This window comes from Meriones unguiculatus, chromosome 18 (genome assembly GCF_030254825.1).
Source record: "Meriones unguiculatus strain TT.TT164.6M chromosome 18, Bangor_MerUng_6.1, whole genome shotgun sequence".
NCBI classification, from domain to species: Eukaryota; Metazoa; Chordata; class Mammalia; order Rodentia; family Muridae; genus Meriones; species Meriones unguiculatus.
In genome coordinates this window covers 47,616,705-47,636,030 of record NC_083365.1, presented here as the reverse complement: position 1 = coordinate 47,636,030, position 19,326 = coordinate 47,616,705, and the positions used below count along the sequence as shown (strand labels likewise).

The window sequence follows — 19,326 nt, the reverse complement described above, 5'->3', positions numbered from 1 at the left end:
GCGCCATTGGCTTGTGCGCGGCACTAGAGGAGGGACCAGCGCGGGCCGCCAGACTCGGGCGAGCCTGGCGGCACAGGAGTCCAGCCTGCCCTGCCCTGTCCTGCCCGCCCAGCGCGGCGCCGCGATGTGAGACTTCCCCGGGGCCGGAGCGTCCGCAGGGCACGCCAGCTCCGCGAGCGCAGCACCCCGCGCGCTCCGCACGTAAGTCCGCCGCCAGCCTCGCACTTCTCCGCCGCTGCCTGCGTGGCGCAGCCCGGGGACGCCGGGGGCCTTAGGGGAGCGCCGAGGTGCAGCGAGCACCCCGCGCACGCAAGTCGGGCGCCGGGACGGCTTGGCACCTGCGGGTCTGCGGGCGCCCTGCACCTCGAAGCCCCGTCCTCTGTCCTTTTTTTGTTCGTCCGCTTGAACTGACTCGGTTTCCCTTTCTCCCTCAGCTCCTCTTCTCCTCCACATCCTCCCCCCGGGGCTGTTTATTTCGCCCTCGGCCTCCTCCCGGGCTCTGGCTCTTTGATTCCAAGCGGGAGAGAGCGGGCGTGTGAAGCAGTTTTCTTCGATCGCGGGGTCTCCGCCTTGGTTCTCGGTCCCCTCCCCCTTTCTCGCTGCCGCACCCCCCTCCCGCCTTTGTTTCCTAGCCCGAGGATCGCGCGGTGCAAACTTGCGAGTTTCCGGGTCCTCGCCCCCACCGGGTGCGGGGGCGGAGGAGGTGGCGGGGTTCCTGCTGCCCACTGGTCTGGCGGGACCTTCTGTGCGGGGGCTGAAGGTCTCCCGCCCCACAAAGTGGGGGAGTGTCGGCAGCGCGGAGGTGAGGGTTAGATAGGAGGGGGAAGGGGCAAGGCCGGTGACATTTCCCCGAGTCCCTGCTGGAAAGGAGCAGGCGGAAACCTAGCTGGGCCAGACCGCAGGGGGTTCAGGAGAGTATCGCAGGTGATCCGGGGCGACCCCTTCTCCCCCAAGCCGCGGGGTCCCCTGTGGAGGAGCAGCATGGGGCCATTGTCCGGCGCAGGATGGATCGGGGTCCCGTGTAGTGCGCATAACATGCTCCGCGCGCCATACCTTGGGCCACCTCAGGACCAGGCATTCGCTTTGGGTCCCATCTCGCCTCCTTGCAGCCTGGGTAGAGCGAGCTTCTCCCGCCCGTGGGGTGGAGGAGCAGGGAAGGCCCAGGACCCGCCCCCACCTTGCTTCAAAGTCTGAAGCACGCTGCCAAAACCTCCTCAAAGTCCCCCAGCCCGCACTTCCTGTTTCGTTTCTTTTAGACAAACTTTCTGGATGGGGCCTGGCTGGCTTGTAGAAGTCCCTGGGTTGCAGGGACACCCACCCGGCTGTGTCTCCTCTCTGCAGGAGGCTCCTGGAGAGATCCCGCCGGTCTCCCGCCACCTGCAGCCGGCGGGACTGTAGTGGGTCCCTGCAAGAATCCGGAGGAACACCACCTGCCCTTTAGCGGCAGTCCCAGGCTCGGTTCGAAGCAAAACATTGTTTTCCTGTTAGGTCGTTGGCAAATAAGAATATTCTTCAGGTTTCTGCCGCCACCTTCGTACAGACGGCGCCCTTTTCCCAGAGTTCTCTCTGATCTCAGTGTCCTAGGAGCCCTGGCTTCTCTTTTGTAAGACTCTCGCGTCTGGCTGCCCCTTCTTGATTCCCCCTGCTTTGACCTTTTCCGGCCCAGGACCTCTGTGGCTCCGAGGCCCACCCCCAACTCCCAGCCTGGACTTGTTGTGACAGCCCCCTCTGCTGGCTAGGGCCAGGGTCTTCCATTATTCTTGACTTTTCTGTATGTTCTTTCACTGCCCCGAGTCGCTGTGAGCACTACACAAAAGAGTGATGGCACAAATGGCCGGCACAGGTCCCACAGGTCCCTGCACACCTGTGGAAGCGGAAAAGACTCTCCTTTTGGTGGTGCTGTGGCCTAAGCAAGGAGAGGCAGATAAATAATAAGTGAGCAGATTTCGCCATGTCAATGCCTTGGTATTGTCTCAGTACCCAGAAGGCTGAGGCAGGAAGTGTTTGTGTTCCAGGCCAGGCTGGACTATGTAGGAAAGCCAGGGTCAGGGGAGCATGTAGAATTTTGGGGTGTTGAGGGCATTTTAAAGAGTGGCCATCCTGCAGAACAGCCTGTGCAAAGCCTGAGGCAGCCCCATGCTGTTCTTGTGAAGGGGGGCAGGGAAGAGAAAAGGAGGTATTGGAGAGGAAGGATGGGGTCCCAACCCATCAGATAGATGAGAGAAGTGATACTAAGAGAAAATTTGTAAGCTGGCACCCCTTCTCTCCAGCCAGGGTGGGGGGCAGCCACAAGGTGGTCATTTTGTTCTGAATCCAGGAGGGGAGGCCTCACTCCCAGTAGCATTCTCTGTGTCCCTCCCACAGCCAGGGACAGCCACAGGCTGAGGGCCCTGGAAACTCCCTGTTTCCCAAGACCCTCATGCCTCTGGGCACCTGCCTCCATCTGTGTGCTGGGTCCTGACCCAGAGTCACCCCACTTCACTTCCTCCTGATACTACCCTCTTTAGAACACCCTGTTTCCAGGGACCTTTTTCGGAGTGACTAACTCCCTTAACCACTGAGAAAGAAAGTCTCAGTCTTGGACTGGGATCCCCTGTGATCTCTGCCCAGGGGAAAAGCAGGGCTTCAGACCATCTAGTCTGGAGACACTGGTTTAGCATGGACCGTGCCTTCATGGAAGCCCCCAATTTCCCCTTGTATGTTGCTGAGCAGCAGGGGAGAGGTTTGGAGAGGGAGGACAATCCTGGGGGAGTGGACACAGGAGAGCCCTAGTTCTGTGGGAACTAGAAGCAAGGTTGTCCTGGTGGATGACGGAACCAGCTGCCCTTGAGGGCACAGGCTCGGTCACCAGGCCCCAGGGAGGCTGGCCCACTCAGGGTTGAAAAGGGCAGGAATTCTCCATGCTGTGCCTTGTGTTTTGCAAGTGACAGCAGGACAGGAAAGGCCATGTCAGTGGCTTCTGAGTGGTGAGAGGCTGTGTGAGAAGCTGGCCTTGGCTTCTCAAGGCTAGACAAGGCAGCAGCTTCATACCTCTTGGTGAAGCCCTTCCCCCAGGGGTGTGGCTCCCAGGCCTGGGCCCCATCCACCCTCAACCACACAGCAAGGACTGTTTATTTTTTGTCCCTAAGTTCTGAAAAAAATATGTGTCGTAAGTTAGGGCTTTTCCTCCGTCCCTCTGGAAATCATCCACCTTCCACAGACAGAGAGAGGACTGTGGAGAAGATAAAATCTCCACAAGGTAGTAGGAAAGGCAGGAGGGCTGGACATGGCCTGGCTGAAATGCAATGAATGTGCTTGTATAGCTGGGGTCAGGGCCCTTGAGACCACTTCCCACCCACACAGAAAACTGTCCTGGTGGCACGCCCTGGCTCATCATGCCAGTGACCTCAGCTGTCCTCGAAGCACAGTGACTCAGGGCACCCTGACCTCCCAGTGGCAGGGCAGACCTCGGGGCTCCAGATCCCAGATCCAGGGTCCTGAAAGGTTAGAGGAACCTGGCAGGGACTGCATAGCTTTGTCACTGGGATGGGTCTGCTGCCACGGCTGCCGTGCTAAGGGCTTTCACATCGTGGCCTTTGTCTGCTGGCTCCCCTCTTTGTCATCTTCACCTTTCACAGGAGCTTAGGGACAACGGAGCTGGTGAGAGGCGACAGCCCACCACCGCTGCTCTGTCCACCCAGGCAGCCTATAGAATAATTCTGTTCTCAGGGGACTGAGGCGTGGCTCGGCTGTTAGCAGGCCCTGTGCACAGTAGCATCGCTTCCATTTCCCCGTTGCTTGGGCCTGGAAGATCTCTAGTGAGACCCATGCAGCAGAGGACTTTGTCTGTATTGATACCGCTGCCTGAGTCCTGTGACCCTTGGCTTTGTGGGTGAGGAGTGGCACCCATTTGCAGGAAATACGGTTCCTCACAGGACAGCAGGGCTGCCTGAGTCCAGGTCTGGGAATGCAAGCGTAGGGTGAGAATGTGGTTAAGACGTGGGTCACTTTGCCACGGGGCCCGAGCAGTTGGTTCCTAGCCAGTTTTTAGACCTCCATCTTGTCCCAGACTACAGGGGTACCCTAGAAGAGACATATGATTCAGGCTCTGGGGCCCAGGGCAGAGTCTTCTCTGCCTACCCTTTAGCAGGCCCTCCAGACTCTGAAGTCTGCCTCTCCATGTGCTCACTTGGATGCAGCGCTGTTCAGACCTACTTCCAGCTATTCTACAGCGAAGACGTAACAGTACAATGGGCTCCAGTCTGAGGCACTAGTTCCCACAGCCCCGCCCTCATCACAGGCCAGATTGGGGGGGGGCAATTCAGACATTGGGAGTATACCATCACTTCCAGGGGAGGGTGCTCTGGGAGATGGCTTAAAACTCAGCTATGTTTTGGGCGGGGGGAGCTCCAAGTTCATGGAAACCTCTACTGTCAGGCACTGGTGCACAGATAAACACAGACATTTCTCTTTCTACTTCCTCCTCCCCCAACCCTTCGATCCTCTCAGGAGATCCAGGGAAAGCTCAGCTCACAGTGAACTTGCATTCTAGCTCTGCCACACCCTCCAAGCCACAGGAATCCTAAATAAGTAAGTCACTTGGGCCTCAGTGCTCTTGTCTGGAAAATGGAGTGGAAATATGGCTGTTGTCACAGGCAATAATGTGGACTTAAGGGGGTCCCCAGACCTGATGTGCTGGCAGCTGGCTGCTGTTCCCAGCTCGGGCAGGACGAGTGGGCAGCTCTCTCCTCACCAGCAGGAGGACGGTTGCAGCCCGCTGCACCTGTGTGCACGCTGGAGAGGAAGTGGGTCTCTGGCTGAGGGGCTGCGGCTGTTACAGGGAGGAAGTCTCCGGAGCAGCTGTGGGTGTTCTGGGTCCCTTCTTCCCCTCCCTCTCCCAGGCCAGCAGGTTTCCTAAGCCAGTCCTCCTGGGCACAGCCTCCCTGTCGGGACAGCTCTGCAGTCCATTGGTTTCTATGGCAACCAGGCTTCCTGGGAAAGATGGGGAAGTCCTCCAGGATCAGCATGGGGGGTGTGGGCCCCTGCCTCATCAGGTCTGCTCCCCAGAGCCGAGTCTGGCTACAAGTACATTAATAACACAAATTTCACTGTTCTTCGTAGAACAAAGACCAGGGGCCCAGCTCTTCAGCCGTACTCTCGTTGTATTTCAAAGGCCTGCTGAGTAGACTTACTCTGGTTTCTTAGATGAGGACTTGGAAGCTCAGAGAGATTAAGTGATTTTCCTGGGGTCACAGAGGAGTGAAGAGAAAGAGTCAAACTTTGAATCCAAGGTTTCCTAGCCATTAAGAGTGTAGTGGTGCACACTTTTAATCCCAGCACTCCAGAGGCAGTGGCAGAGGCAGGCAGATCTCTGAGTTCCAGGCCTGGTCTACAGAGCTAGTTCTAGGACAGCCAGGGCTACACAGAGAAACACTGTCTCAGAAAAACCAAACCAAAACAAAAACAGGAAAAATAATTTAAAAAGAAGAGGTGTTCCTCATCCTCTGGCCTTGTATCCTCAAGAACCCCCCTTTTCCTGTCTTAACACACCCACTCCCTTGCCACCTAAAGAGTGACCAGATTGGAAGTCAGCCCTGCCTACATCCTTCTCTGTCCTGGGCCATCAGCTCATGTAGTTTGGGGTAGACCTCTCCCCATGGGCCTTAAGTTCCTGCCTGTTCAGTGTGTGGTAGGATCAAGAGCCTGCCCTCTCTTTCTCTGGCTGTCCCAGAGACTGCAGAGATAAGGAGGTCTGGGCTTTGAGGACAGATACTCTGAGGAGCACAGACCCTCTGCTCTTCTGCTGGGTCAGCCTTTGGAAATGGGAAAGGGGAAGTGAGGGGACAGCTGAGCCCCGAGGAGGCTGGGTAGAGCTGGCCTGCTGAGGGCAGGGAAGAGGGCTCTGAGTGAGTGTCACTCGCAGAAGGATGGAGAGTTGCTGGGGGAAGTCTGCCAAGTGGTCTGACAGGGACAGCAGGCTGGACGCCATCTAATGGGCACCACAGCTATGAGCATGAGGGTGGATGATTAGCTCCCCTCCCCCCTCCACAGTCACAGTGGGGATGTGGTGGCCCTGAGAGCAGCATGCAGGAAACCAGGCAGGTCTGTCTGAGTGACAGGGGCCTTTCCCACCCTTCTCATCTCAGTGAGGAAAGAAAGGTCAGTAGGAGGGAGGACAGACCCCGCCCAGGGGAGGGCTCTTGGCTAGAGGGTACCCGCCTACATTCACTGGCACTTCTGCCTCTCTCTTCCCTTATTTCACAGAGGGAAACTGAGGCTGGGGCTGATGCCGTAGCTCTTCTAAAGCCTACAGCTCTTAAGTGGGTAGAGCCAAGATTCAAAGCCACGTTCACTGGCCCAGAGCCAGTGTGTGGCCAGGATTCCCAGGAATATCTTGGGGGTGGTGCCCTCACTTATATTAAAATGATATCAGGCCTGAAACCTTGGCAAAGAGCTTTGGTAGGGAAGAGTGGGGGAGGGGAGGCCAGAAGGCTCTCTCTCTCTCTGTGTGTGTGTGTGTGTGTGTGTGTTGGTGTGTGAGTCATGGGGCAGAAGAAAACAGTGCCACTAGCTGGGATGCTTCCGGCCCGTCAAGTAGGGACATGATAGAACCAGTCTTTTGCTGGGCACTGAGGGCTGGGTGTTTGGTCCCATGTGATGGGAAGGTGCTGGTGAGGCCAGTGTCCTCGTCCTCTCCGTCAAGAGCTACTGCCCAGGGTGTAGGGGAAGTGCTGGGGAGGGTGGTGGTATCCTGTCTAATAGCTGCCGTCTTCACTGCACACTCTCCATGCCAGGATACCAACCACAGACCTGAGGGAGGCAACACTCTTCTCAGTGTTGTGGGAGTTAGCCCCTTCTTTCCCCACATGAGTGGGGAGACTGAGGCACACGGGCAAAACAGCTGGCTTATAGGCCCACTTAAGTGTTTGGAGACCTCAGGTGTGAGTCCAGGCAGGAGAGCGGGCAGCCGTCCTGCTGTGGTCCCGACAGTCGCTTTCTGAATTCCTCTTCTGTCCTGGGTCTTGCTTCTCCTTAGGTCTGGTTGATAGTGGGTGTGGGCGGTTGCTCCCCTATCTGAGATAAGAACGCTAAAACTCTGAGGGAAGGAGTAATCCTCTCTACTGATGACAAGCCGCCCTGTTCAGGGCGCCTCACTGCCCATGCCTGACTCACAGAGGGCTTTACTGCCTGGGCTCTCTGCTGTTCAGTTGCTGCTCTGCACGCTCTGACCCCAGTGGCTCATTGCGTCAAGGTCTTCGGAAGTTGGAGCTAAGGTCCTATTTCACAGGTGAGGAAACCGAGGCTCAGATTAATGAGGTGACTCTCCCGAGGTCACGAGACTAGGGAGGGACCAGCAGGAATGAGTCAAGCAGCCTGGCTTCCTGAGAAAGTTTAAGAATTCAGGGTCCCCAAAGACTGGGGCTAAAATAGAAATGGCCTACAGCAAGCGTTGGTTGTCAGGAGCGTGGAGGAACCGGAGAGCATGTGTTTTGTGGAAGGCATGTAAGGTTCCCTGGCTGTTTACTTTGTCCACACACTTCCGCAGGCCCATTCTGGGCCATTTACCTCAGAGGCCTGGAAATGTATGGGTCCACCAAAAACACACAAAGGAAGGCCAGAAACAACCGGATGTTCCTTGTTTGCAGCGTCACACAGAATACTGATGTGCACTAAAAAGGAATGGGCAACTGGGGCACTGGGCCTGGCTGATCTGAGAAAGGCATCCAGCTGGGTGGGGGAAGCTGAGCGCGTAGCTGTCCATATGCTTTGTGGTTCTGTTTTTTTGCAACGTTTGAGGAAAATCTAGACCAAACTAGAGTGACAGACCTCAGGCCTGTGATGCAGGGTGTGCCTGGGATGGCACATTGCCGTCTGGACAGGTGAACCCACCGCGCCCTGTCTCCTGTCCTGGAGGTGATAGTCGCATGAATTATCCCCACTGTCATTTCTGCCTGGGTTAAAACGAAGGGTCAGAAGGGACATGGGAAGGATGTGACCAGGTCGCCAGTCCTTTGAGAAGGCACTGATGCTGAGCTCTGCATCCTTGTGTGGTCTGGCAGACGGAGGGTTAGGGATGGTCTGGAGTGGGTGTCCAGTCTGTTTGAGGTCAGGAGAAAGTGGTGACCTGGGCTGGGGCTTTGGCTCCACTTGGGGTCACAGTGTGACTGAAGAGACAGCCCTGCTTCTCCTTGCGGGTGCTGAGTACCTCTGTGTGGGGCCTAGGCAGCCTTTGTAGTCCTGTGAGTGTCTCCAGCATCCCCGGGGGGGGGGGGTATAGAAAAAAGAGCCACTCATTCACAGAGCCAGGGCTGGGTGTCGGGGCCTGGTGCCCAAGCCTCACTCTGCTCTCCCTGCAGCCCCAGCGGGGACTTCTGCTTTCATTTTGAATGAGAGCCACAGGACCTCTTCGTAGCGTATCCATTCTGCCCTGGAACCCTCACAGTCCCTGCCTTTCTGCTCTTGTATTTGTTGGGAAAGTTTATTTCATTTCAAGACTCTGGCAGCCTTGAAAGGGAACCTGGGTGATCTGGGGACATTTGCTCAGGGACGTGGCACTGGGCAGCAGGTGGCTTGGAGGAGGGAAGACAGCTTCCGAGCTCTGCCTTGGAATGAGCTTGCTGGAGAGTGTTCTGGGTGGAAATGAATGAGATGCCCGTGTACAGAGGACTCTTGGCACTGGCCGGAGGGCTGGTGGGGCAACCTGTACAGTCTGGAGGAGCTCTCCTCAGAGACTGGAGCTGCCTGGGGTCAGCCAGAGCCTCACCGTGTTCCCCTTCACGCCCTGTCTCCTCCCCTAGAGTGTGAGGACCGAACGCAGGAGAGGAGCACTCTTCTTGGACCCTAGTACCCATCTCAGCATCTGGCTCACTGCCCAGCTCACAGTACGTGCCCAGGACTGGCCTGTGGTATTGCTGGGGGTGGCAGGGCTGGGGGCTGTGGAAGGTGATGGGCATAAGTGGGGTGGGGTGGAGGCTGTGAATGCCAACGGCAGGGAGTGGGTGGGGTCTGGGAGGTGTGGCCACTACCCGAAGCCTCCTTTTCTGGGCTTCATGCCTCCTTCCCTTGTGACTAACCCCCTCCTTCTCCAGGTCCAGTGAAGGCTGTCTAGGGGTTGGAAGGAGCATCGGGCCAGCTTGCTGGCCGTGGGGATTGTCAGGGCAGGTCCACATGGCCCAGAGCCTAGGACTTAGGAAGCTCACTCTAAGCTTGGACAGGTTCTTACCTCTCTGACATTTCCTTTGTCTCTACAACCCAGAAATCTTGTCAGTGAGATGCATCCTGGTCCAAACGCCTTTTTAAAGCCCAAATGCCTCTCCAGGGCTGACTCTAAGGCTTTGTCTGACCTAGTCACCTGGGCTGTGTCATGTTCATGGGGGCCAGGCTGGCAGCATCCTCCTCAACCCATTTTACAGGAGAGGAAACTGAGGCAGCCGAAGCTCCATCTACTCTCAGGCCCTGGGTAGGGCCTGGCCACAACCTTCTCGTCCTACATTGGGACCTGGGGTCTGGAAGTCCAGCAGGAACGATGGCTGAGGCCAGTGTCTCCCCATGTCCCTCAGCAGAAGACAACATGGCAGCCAAACAGCCTCCTCCGCTCATGAAGAAGCACAGCCAGACAGACCTTGTGAGCCGCCTGAAGACCAGGAAGATCCTGGGCGTGGGCGGAGAGGATGACGATGGCGAAGTGCATCGGTCAAAGGTGGGCCATTCCAGGAAGAGGAGCCAAGGCCACAGAGCCTACACTTTCCCTCTGCCATGGCAGGGGAATGATACGTACAGTGGCAGCCGTTTGAGGGAAAGAACCCGGTGCTTCTCAAGGAACAGGCACAGACACTTACAGGCATGAGCAGATCCTGCCAGCCCTGCAGGCTGTCCATGTGATCACTGACCCACTGTACAGATGAGGAAGCCAAGACTCAGAGGGGCTCATAACTTCCTCGAGGTTATATCAGTGAGCGACAGAACCAGGCTTCCAGGCCATGGTGGGCAGACCCTGAGCTTTCTTTCCTAACCACCTCTTTTCAACTTCTCTCCTCTGGGTGCCTGAACTTGGGCTTGCAGTGAGGAGGCCTCTATGTCAGTCAGAGGTGCTCCGATTGGGCCCCAGGTGTGCAGGTGCTTGGTGGAAGGTGGGTGGGTGGGATGCAGAAGGCTGATGTCTCTGACTTGTGTGTCCACAGATCAGCCAGGTCTTGGGCAACGAGATCAAATTTGCTGTGCGCGAGCCTCTGGGGCTCAGGTGAGCGGCAGGTCTTGTCTTGTGTCCTGGGTGTGAGCACTGTCCCGCATTACTGGGCCTTGCTCTGGATTTCATCCACGCCTTTCGTTACCTCCCCAAATAGCCCTGGGTGTGTGGGCTGCACAGGGTGTCCCCTGGGGTCTGGGTTGACAGTGCAGGTCAGGGTGAGTGAGGCTGTAACTTTTCTCTCTGCACCTCCTCAGGGTCTGGCAGTTTCTTTCTGCTATGATGTTCTCCAGTGTGGCCATCATGGTGAGTCCTCCGTGTCCAGGTCCAAGCTGCAGGCAGGTGGGGTGCTTGCCAGCTGGTGGCACCTCAGACTTAAAACTAGATGGAGGGAGGGACATGGCTGGGTGTAGCCCTTTGCTCTCCGCCAGCTTCTCTACCCCATCACTGACTGCTGCTGTCTCCACACTGAGGCCTATCCTTCCGGGTCTCTGCTAGCACCAGGGCTGACGCTCTGCCCCTTACCAGTGTGCTGTGCTCCAAAGCAACCAGCACCTCATGCTCTGGGCTGTGGGCACCCCAGGTAGGAGGGGCAATCAGGCCCTGCCCTGAGACCCTGGCTCTGTCTTTGAAGGAAGGAGATGCCCAGCATTCATCTCAGCTTAGACCTAACTCTGTGCTCCCCTGCTGCCCACAGGCCCTTGCCCTCCCTGACCAGCTCTACGATGCCGTTTTTGATGGAGCTGAGGTGACAAGCAAGACCCCCATCCGCCTCTATGGTGGCGCCCTCCTTAGTGAGTACTGCTGGCAACACCTGGGCCCTTGGGGATCCTGGCAGAGCCTCTCCTCATTCTCTAGCAGGCTGGTAGCCTGGGCCCCTTCATGTGCAGCTGTGCTGAGCATGTGCTGCCACCTTGTGGCTATTTTTGGAATACACGTGGTTCATTGGGAGTAATGGCTGATTGCTGAAAGTTCACTGCCTTGGCAATGGGGTGCAGAGCCGAATGAAGCTCAGGTCCTGCCTATCAGGGTCACATAGCCAAAAGGAGGGGAGCAGATTCTCAGTACAGTGTCCTCAAGACTTTATCTCCCCACTCCATCTTTTATGTCCAAGGCGTTTGGTCCTTTTGGTTTCCTCTCTAATCTGAGGGCAGAACAGACAAAAAGAAGCTGAATTGTATTTTTGAAGTTCAACACAAGTGACATCATTCCCCTCCCTAAATTATTATATGGCTCGCTGCTGTGTAAAGACCAAAAGCTTTGCCTTTATGCCTGAGAGTCACGGTCCTGTGTGGGGTCTGGGTACCTCCCTGTCTGGCTTGTACATTGGGTCTCAATGGCGGGCTCATTGAGTGATGCCCACTCCTCAGTTCCAGAAGGCCACTAGGCCTTTGTACATGTGTCTTCTCCAGTCTTGTGCCAGTTGGACGTAAACTTGCTGTGAGCAAGGCAGTGGTGGAGACAGGTGGGTGTCATTAACTGGGTACACTCTGTCCGCTGCTCTCGTGTCCAGATATCAGGCACTGAGGGGTAAGTCATGATCAAGGCCTGTTCTGTCCTGCTCTCCCAGGGGAATTCGTTAGGGCAAGTCCTTCCTTGGCACAGGTCTTCTGTCTCCAGCGGCTCCTCTTAAGTTGTTGGCCCAGGTAACTGAGTTCCTAGACTTCTTCACAGGGTCACAAGGACAGAGCTAGCTTGGGGCTGGAGGCCTTTGCCCCATTGTGTAGATGAGGGTCCCAAGCCCTGGCAAGGAGAGAGCATGGCCTGTGTTGCATGAGGCTTCAGACACTGCAAGAACAGCCCGAGTGCAGAGCTGGATCTGCAATACTGGAAGAAGGACAGTTTGATCTGAGGGGTGGAATACGGAGGTTCAGGCCCCTGAGCTGGGGGTCAGGCCCACCCTGTGCTCGCTCCCAACAGGCATCTCCCTGATCATGTGGAATGCACTCTACACAGCTGAGAAGGTTATCATCCGCTGGACTCTGCTCACTGAGGCTTGCTACTTCGGAGTGCAGTCGTTGGGTGAGTGGTGTAGGGTGGGAAGGCTGGCAAGGTACAGGAGGAAGGGGAGAGAGCACGGGGCACCCTGTGCCCAGCTGCTCACTCAGGGCTGTGCACTGCAAGGCACCTGCCAGTTGGGGGCAGCAGACTAGGGATACGGTCAGCTAGACTGGGCTGGTGCTGAGCTCTGGAAGGTCAGCCAGGGACCCTGCAGGGATGGCAGATGTGTTCAGTGTTCAGCTTAGCTTCATGGTGGGAGGGACTTGAACACATGTCGGCTCCTGACCTCTTGCTCCCCTGACTTCCTTCACAGTGGTCACTGCCACACTTGCTGAGACGGGCCTCATGTCCCTGGGGACCCTGTTGCTCCTGGGCAGCCGTCTCCTCTTTGTCATTGTCAGCATCTACTACTATTACCAAGTTGGCCGGAAACCCAAGAAAGTGTAGTGGGCTGGGACCTGCCTGGGCCTGGACCTAGGCCAGAGTGGCTGGGGCTTCACTGTCTGTAGACCCCGGACAGGCCTGCAGGCGGGCATGGTGTACGCACCTCCCTTCCCTACCAGGCACTCCCTTGTCCACTCAGCTTGGACCTCCTGGGCTTCTGGGAGTGATAAGTCAGGCCGGGGCCTCTGCACCCTGCTCCTCACCCCGTACAAGAATAACTCCTTGCCCTGGCTTTCTTGGCCTCTAGACTCTAACAGACAGTCTAGAGTAGAGGCCTGTGGTCTGGTCTGAGTCAAGGTTACTTCCTCTGCCAGGAGGCCCTTTTCTGTCCCGGAGGTTGTATCAGCCCCAACAGCAGGTCTCAGCTTCTCTCCATCCAGAACACACACACACACACACACACACACACACACACACACACACACACACACACACAGTTTCTAGAGCCCCTACTGAGATCAGTTAGCAAGGGGATTGGCTGCCTCCCTTGGGCCAAGGTCCCAATCCCCATCCCTGACCCTCTCTTTGGCCTGCTATAGGGTGTTCTGATACTCTGGCTGGCTGCCTGGCCCCCAGAGCTGCAGAGCTCCTTCCCAACAGGCCAGGGTTAGGCAGGACACCACAGGCCCTGGCAGGCCCTGGTCCTGCCTTCTGTAGGCTCCCAGCGCATGAGGAATTCTGAGAGGAAGCAAAGCAGGGACATTTCCTTGGCATGGCCTCCAAGGTCTGCATGGCTACACCTGGCTTCATGCTTCCTCCAGATCCCCTCCAGAGGCTGCCTCCAGAGGCCTAGGGGTGAAGCCCATAGCCCCCCCCTCCCCAAACTCTACAATGTAAGGAGACAGAAGTGGGTCTGCCCTCCCTTAGCACCCTGATTGTGGGCCTCTAGAGCTGAAGACATGCCCCTGCTGCCACCAGCCTGTGTGGCCCCTCCCCTTAGTCCCAGCTCCCAGCACCCCCCTTCCCTTCAGCAGCAAGCACACTAAATAAGAGATGTGGCCTGAGGCCTGCCTCTGTCCCTTCTGCAGGGGGGGGGGGTCCCCCCATGTCTGGGGAATCTTTCTCCAGGGCACCTGGGCTCACAGCCTCCCTGAGTTCAGTTGGCCCTGCAGCCAAGTGCCCCATGACAATGGCCTGTGCCCAGTGGAGAGGACTCCAGGGAAGTTTCAGTGGAAGACATGCCCAGCAGTGGTCCAGGCTGCTTCTAAGACCATGGCCTGGCAGGGTGGTAAGGACCTGTGCTTTCAAGAAGGGCCCACTGTGCGCACCTGCCTCCTGTTGCTGGCTTTGTGCCAGATCCCCAGTCCCACCTCTTGACAGAGAGCACAGGCCCAGCCACTGCCAACTCTCAGTGAATTCCCCAGCTGCTGTAGACCAGATGAAATGTGACTGTCCTCAGCAGTGATAGGGACTCATCCTCTTGCGTCCTCTGCCAATGCAGATAGAGTCCCAGGGGAGGTAGTCATGGAACTCACAGATGCCAGCCATGCTCAGCCTGCGGGTACATCTGCCAGTCTTCCCTTCAGCGCCAGGAGGTGACAGGGCCTGCCCTGGGAGTGGTAGCCAGGTTGCCCTGTTTAAACTGCATTGATAACTTCAGATGGGGTGGGGTCAAGGCCAGACCAAGGCTGGCATACAGACACCTGTGGCCTCCAGGAGACACTAAGCTTGGAAGAAGGCAGCAATGGAGATGGGAACCCCATGCTGAATCCAAGCTCAAGGTGACCTGGCTGCCCCCAGCTCCTCGTCATGCTTCTGCCTTGGCCCTCAAGACTGCCCCTGCCATGGTCACTATTTATTCCTCAGCTCTTTCTCTTTTTGTAAGAAACGGTCACAAAAATTAAAAAAATAATAATAATAAAAAACAGTGGGAAACGATCTGTGTGGCGTCCTGTTTTATATTACAAAATTTCTTTTGATATAGAATATAAAAATGGGGGACATGGGTGATACAATGATAAATTAGCTCTGTTTCCTACTGCAAGGGACATTTACAGATTCCAAAATAGACTTTAACATATGACATGTTTGTGTGTGTGTGTGTGTGTGTGTGTGAGAGAGAGAGAGAGAGAGAGAGAGAGAGAGAGATCCTGGGGTGGTGGTGCTAGGCTCAGAACCTGGGTAGGCAGGGACTTAGGACAGGGTGCTGGGGCATGGGCCACAGACCCAGTCTTAACTCCTTGCCTGTAGAGTGCTGTTGTCCCTTAGGCAGGTGGCTCTGGGACAGGTAGGGGCTATTCTGCTCACTACTGGGTGAGGGTCACAGGGCATCTCGGATGAGGCTGTTGGTCCTATGGTAAGAAGAGGAGGGTCCCCTCTCCTCCTCTGGAGTACACAGAGCAGCCCACCACGCCCCAATATGGTGACCTCAGTCAGCTCAGTTGATGGCTGCTAGCAACCTGAGATGGTGAAGACTATCTGCCTCTGGTCCCATGAGGGCGCTGTCTGAGGAGTTGTATCCACCGCTGGGTTGAATCTGGGCTACCTTGGAGCTCTTCAACATGTATATGGAAAGTTTTCCTGGTCTCTCATCTACCCTGGGATTGCCTGGGCTACATACTGCCTTCTCAGTCCTGCCTGTCTTTGGAAGTCTGGCCTAGCTCTAGGTAGCAGCCCCTGTCGTGGGGCTCTGTTCTCAGCCTGGCCATGAGCTTCCAGTAAACCTCAGCTGAATCATTCACCTTCCTATGCTGTTGGAGTTCAGTATGTTGTGGGTTCTGAGTCAGAGCCTGGGTCCTCTTAGTCTGGGCTGGCAGCCAGCAGTGGGGGCCCCCAGCCTAGTGACTCAGCCTCTGGGGAGCTCATGACTTCATTTATGGGGATGCCAAAAAAGCTGTCATAAAAACAACTTGGAAGAGTGATGCTCAGAGACCCTTATGAAGGCCAGGATGGGTAAGGACAACATGAAGAGAGGAAAGAAATGGGAGGAGGATCCCCTTGAACCCAGATAACAGCACAGAGCAGCAGGGAATCCTTGGCTCCAGGCTATGGCTATGACTCCCAGGAGGCAGGCAGGTAGAGGGAAGCTGAAGTTAGATCAGGCTCTTCCATCAGAGAGGAGAGCAGACACCAAGCTGTTCCTTCTACCACTGCTACCCTGCTGTGCCCATGGCAGACATAATTAATCAAACTTAAGATCCTGACAGACAACACTAATGGATTCATCATGGTCCTTATAAATAGTTGCTAACCTAGTCTATGTCCTCTCTCTCTCTCTCTCTCTCTCTCTCTCTCTCTCTCTCTCTCTGTGTGTGTGTGTGTGTGTGTGTGTGTGTGTGTTGGTTGGTTGGTTGGTTGGTTGGTTGTGAGCCTGTGAATCTGAGTCTGGGAAAACAGCAGAGGCTAGAGAGAATAACAAAATGTCATATGGATAGCAAAAGGACAGAATGTGTATCATGGTAGAATTGGCTGAGTTCCTGTGGGGTTCTTAAGTCTGCAGACAAAAGGCATTACCTTACTCTCTAGGAAGGAGAGAGCGTGAAGGGGACATGTGGACAGAAGCACAGGAAAATGGAAACCCCTTCTGTCTGTTGAGGTGAGAGTGACAGAGCATCTGAAGGCAGGAGGCTGCATTGGGAGGTAGTGAGCTCCATATATGGAGGTATGCAAGGGGTCAATTCTCGGCAGGGACCTTGAAGAACACTTTCAAGCCTCAGCTCTGTGTAGAAAGAAATGAATGATGGGGGGGGGCATCTTCCAGGGAGAATCAGGAGAGGGTGTGACCCACAAGGACGGCTGATGAATGACAGTAGGATCTATGCCAGAGGTAAACAGGACAGAGTGAGCACAGTACGGACTTTTCTCAGCTGTAGAACTTGGTGCGAGCAGTTCCTGGCCAGTTTACATTGGATGCAGTCCTGGCTCCAGCAGCCTGGAGATGAACCTTGTCATGAACATGCCGTGTGACTGTGGACAGGCCGACTGCCCTTTCCTGGGCTGTGAAGAGGCTTTGATCCAAGAGATGAGGAAATGAAAGACAGCCACCTTCAGATCCAGTGTCCACACACAGCCACCCTCAGGGACAGCTTTGCCCTCCAGCAGGTGGTACTGCAGAGTCTGACCCTGGGTTGTGAAAAGTGCATCTCCTTGGAGCCTGGGCTTTGGCTCCTCCTCCAGGGTGTGTTTCTGCCTCCTGCTTGCTCAGATTCTGGAAATGCTAAGAGTGGGGACCCTGGTCTGGGACACTCCAGTCTGATGGAGCCAAGGGGTTCTGAGGCTGATAATCCTTCGGTCCCAGGCCAGCCCTAGGACCTTGTTGAGCCCGTGGCCCTTGCCTTAGAGCCGAGGTGAGGCCTTTTCAGTTCATGGCTGTCTTGTTTTTGCTTTAAAATTGATTCTAGGCCCCTGGCCATCTGGGCTGGCCTTGCCTCCTCCCCTGGGGCCAGAGGACATGGAAGGGAGGGGGCTGGCTGCTGGGCAGTGGTGGGCTCTGGGTGTCTTCAGGGCATGGCCTACTGGATGCCCCGGAAGAGGCACATGGCAAAGATCATGAGGAAGAGCTGCAGAGAGAGGAAGAAGGTGATGCAGAGTCAGAGGCATGCTGAGGGGTGACCCAGAACGCCTCCTGCAAGGATGCCTTGATGCCACCTGGGCAAGCATCTGTTCACAGTCCATCTACAAAGGGGGCTTTGGAACACAAACAGTCTGTTTAAACAGTCCAAACATGTCTTTCTCTGGTCAGCAGAGACTTTAAGCAATGCAGAGCCCTTCTTGGGGGCCTGAGTGTGCACCAAGTAGGTTTCTAAGTGCTCTATCAGCAGCCTTCCTAACCAGCAGGAAGTGAGGCCCAGAGAAGCCATACCACCTGATTCAGGTCACACAGCTTCAGTGAACAGAGACACACTGCGCCCAGAGCCCTTGCTTCTAAGCCCCTGCACTTTGAGCTAGCTCCCAGGAAGCCAGTGAGGTTTGCAGAGATTACCCTACTCTAACCTGCCGCTGCAGAGAGGCAAGGCAACGTGCGCTGGACACATTCTTAAAATTTGCCCAGCCTCAGGAAGAGCTGTGTGTCTGTTGTTGGCTTTTGCTCCCACAGGAGGCTGGTACATACAGCATGGGCTCGATTTACACTTGTGGAACTAATGAATGATGGCTCCATTTCCCATGTGGCATACATGGAACTGTAATCCTGAGAGACAAGGCACAGAGGACACTTAACAGGGGCATATCAGGGTGCCAGGTGATCAGAGCATCCTTGAAGGGGGCTTCACTGCTCCAGAGCACATCCTAGAACTGGGCAGCGGCTGATGAGAAGGGAAGGCTGAAGCACCACCTAGTGGTAGCTCAAGGGTACTAAAGTTCAATTGTCAAGTTAAAACAAAACAAAACAAAACAAAACAAAACAAAACAAAACAGAACCCTGAACATTTGCAAAGGCAGGGCCTCACAGCAAAGATCCTCAACCTTCAAGGAAACTCACTTATCCCACAAAACACACGTGGACTATAGAACTGGGGTGAAGTAGAGTGCTCCTCAGGGTCTGCCTGTGGTCATGGTTTTAGGACAGGCACAGCTTCAGCCATAAGAATGCATTGGGCATCTGCAGCAGGCAGAAGCCATGGATCTGGGAAGTACAGCCGTGGGGTTTTTCTCCCAGTACCCCCCACACACACACTCACCTCAATAGCTAGTACCCCAATGGCAAAGGCTCCAGCCAGGTAGACATAGGTCTCGAAGGTGTTGAGGATCACTGTGTAACAGCCCTGGGAAGGAAAGGCTAGAGATTAAACCACAGCAGGAGGTGTGGTCTGCAGCCTGGACCATTGTTGGCACTGAAGTCCCTGGCATGAGGCCCCAGGGCTCAGCAGCTGCAGGCTGCCATTTTCCTACTGATGTGGGAAGGAGGAAGCATCAGGTCATTGACAGAATTGTAGTGACGATTTGGGGAATTTTGGTTTCTTTAATGACAAAGAAATAGCATAAGAACTTGTTTTTGTTTTAATCCCAGATGTGGGGTTACGGGGCTGTTTCAGGCTATCCACAGCAGCTGACTATGATTTGCCTTGTGCTCTAGCAGAGGCGTGGTTTTTACCAGCTGCAGATAGTTTCTGTGATTGTGTGACATTTGGAATTCTGTCAGAGGGTACATAAATGCTAGAGCCCCTGAGAGGTGGGGTTGGTGGTTTTTCTGGGAGGTTGGTTTCATAATTAGTAGTTGTGCTCAAATAAGAAACAAAAGGAAAGAAATTAGATTCAGGGATCTCTCTCTCTCTCTCCTCTATTCTTTCTTCCCTATCTAGTGATAGAGGGTGAAGTGGGAAGGGCAGATTAAGAGTGGGGAAAAGAAGAACTCACCAAGCAGCCAAGTCTGGCTACACAGAATGTTGCCAACACCTGTCCCTCCCCAAGACACACTGAAAACGTCCCCAGGCTAACTCAGCCACAGACACTGAGTATGAGGAAATGTTCAAATACCCAGGCTTCCTGGTGCTCTTTAGAAGTGGGGATTGGACCCCGAGGGCAGAGGTGGCTGGGCTGGGCTTCTTTCATCAGAAGGTCCACAGTGCCCTCAGTCCCTCTCTTGACCTGCCCGACTGTTGAGCAATTGATGATTTTTCTTCCAGGGCTCAAGGTGAGACAGCCTCAAACTTAGCTCTTCTTTCCTAGTCTCACAGGAGTGACAAGCCTGTTGTCATCCTAGCACCTTGGGTGACAGATAAAGCAAGGGGAGCCCAAGACCTCCCCCAGTGTCCCCCAAACACATCATACTTTGCGTC

The 19,326-nt window shown here is 55.4% G+C and overlaps 2 protein-coding genes across 11 annotated transcripts in view; one reads left to right on the top strand and one right to left on the bottom strand.

Moving 5' to 3' along the window:
• The first annotated feature begins 9 nt into the window (after nt 1–9).
• Nucleotides 10–14,488, top strand: Tp53i11 (tumor protein p53 inducible protein 11). Of its 8 annotated transcripts, none has more exons than XM_021646562.2 (9): nt 10–201; nt 8,778–8,861; nt 9,393–9,439; nt 9,543–9,679; nt 10,161–10,219; nt 10,423–10,471; nt 10,863–10,959; nt 12,086–12,187; nt 12,480–14,488. In XM_021646562.2, the coding sequence occupies exons 4-9, from the start codon at nt 9,551–9,553 to the stop codon at nt 12,611–12,613; spliced, it is 570 nt and encodes a 189-aa protein (XP_021502237.1). In that variant the 5' UTR covers nt 10–201; nt 8,778–8,861; nt 9,393–9,439; nt 9,543–9,550; the 3' UTR covers nt 12,614–14,488. The 8 variants fall into 8 exon arrangements, with proteins under 8 accessions (XP_021502237.1, XP_021502236.1, XP_060227678.1 ...); XM_021646561.2 differs by having other exon boundaries at nt 9,540–9,679; XM_060371695.1 differs by adding an exon at nt 4,489–4,569 and having other exon boundaries at nt 9,393–9,679.
• Nucleotides 14,489–14,490: 2 nt separating this feature from the next.
• Nucleotides 14,491–19,326, bottom strand: part of Tspan18 (tetraspanin 18) — a 126,747-nt gene continuing 121,911 nt past the window's right edge. For all 3 annotated transcript variants that reach the window (XM_060371693.1, XM_060371694.1, XM_021646569.2), the window contains 2 exons: nt 18,229–18,312; nt 14,491–17,109 (listed from right to left, as the gene is read on the bottom strand). In XM_060371693.1, coding sequence (XP_060227676.1) covers nt 17,062–17,109; nt 18,229–18,312 — 132 coding nt within the window. In that variant the 3' untranslated portion in view covers nt 14,491–17,061. The remainder of the gene's footprint in view (nt 17,110–18,228; nt 18,313–19,326) is intronic.

Bases quoted from the DNA above. Each gene is read 5' to 3' on its own strand.
- Tp53i11 (XM_021646557.2), top strand. From the start codon at position 9,506: ATGGCTGAGGCCAGTGTCTCCCCATGTCCCTCAGCAGAAGACAACATG. The intron at 10,220-10,422 runs GTGAGCGGCAGG...GCACCTCCTCAG, and splicing joins CGCGAGCCTCTGGGGCTCAG to GGTCTGGCAGTTTCTTTCTG. The intron at 10,960-12,085 runs GTGAGTACTGCT...CGCTCCCAACAG, and splicing joins CTATGGTGGCGCCCTCCTTA to GCATCTCCCTGATCATGTGG.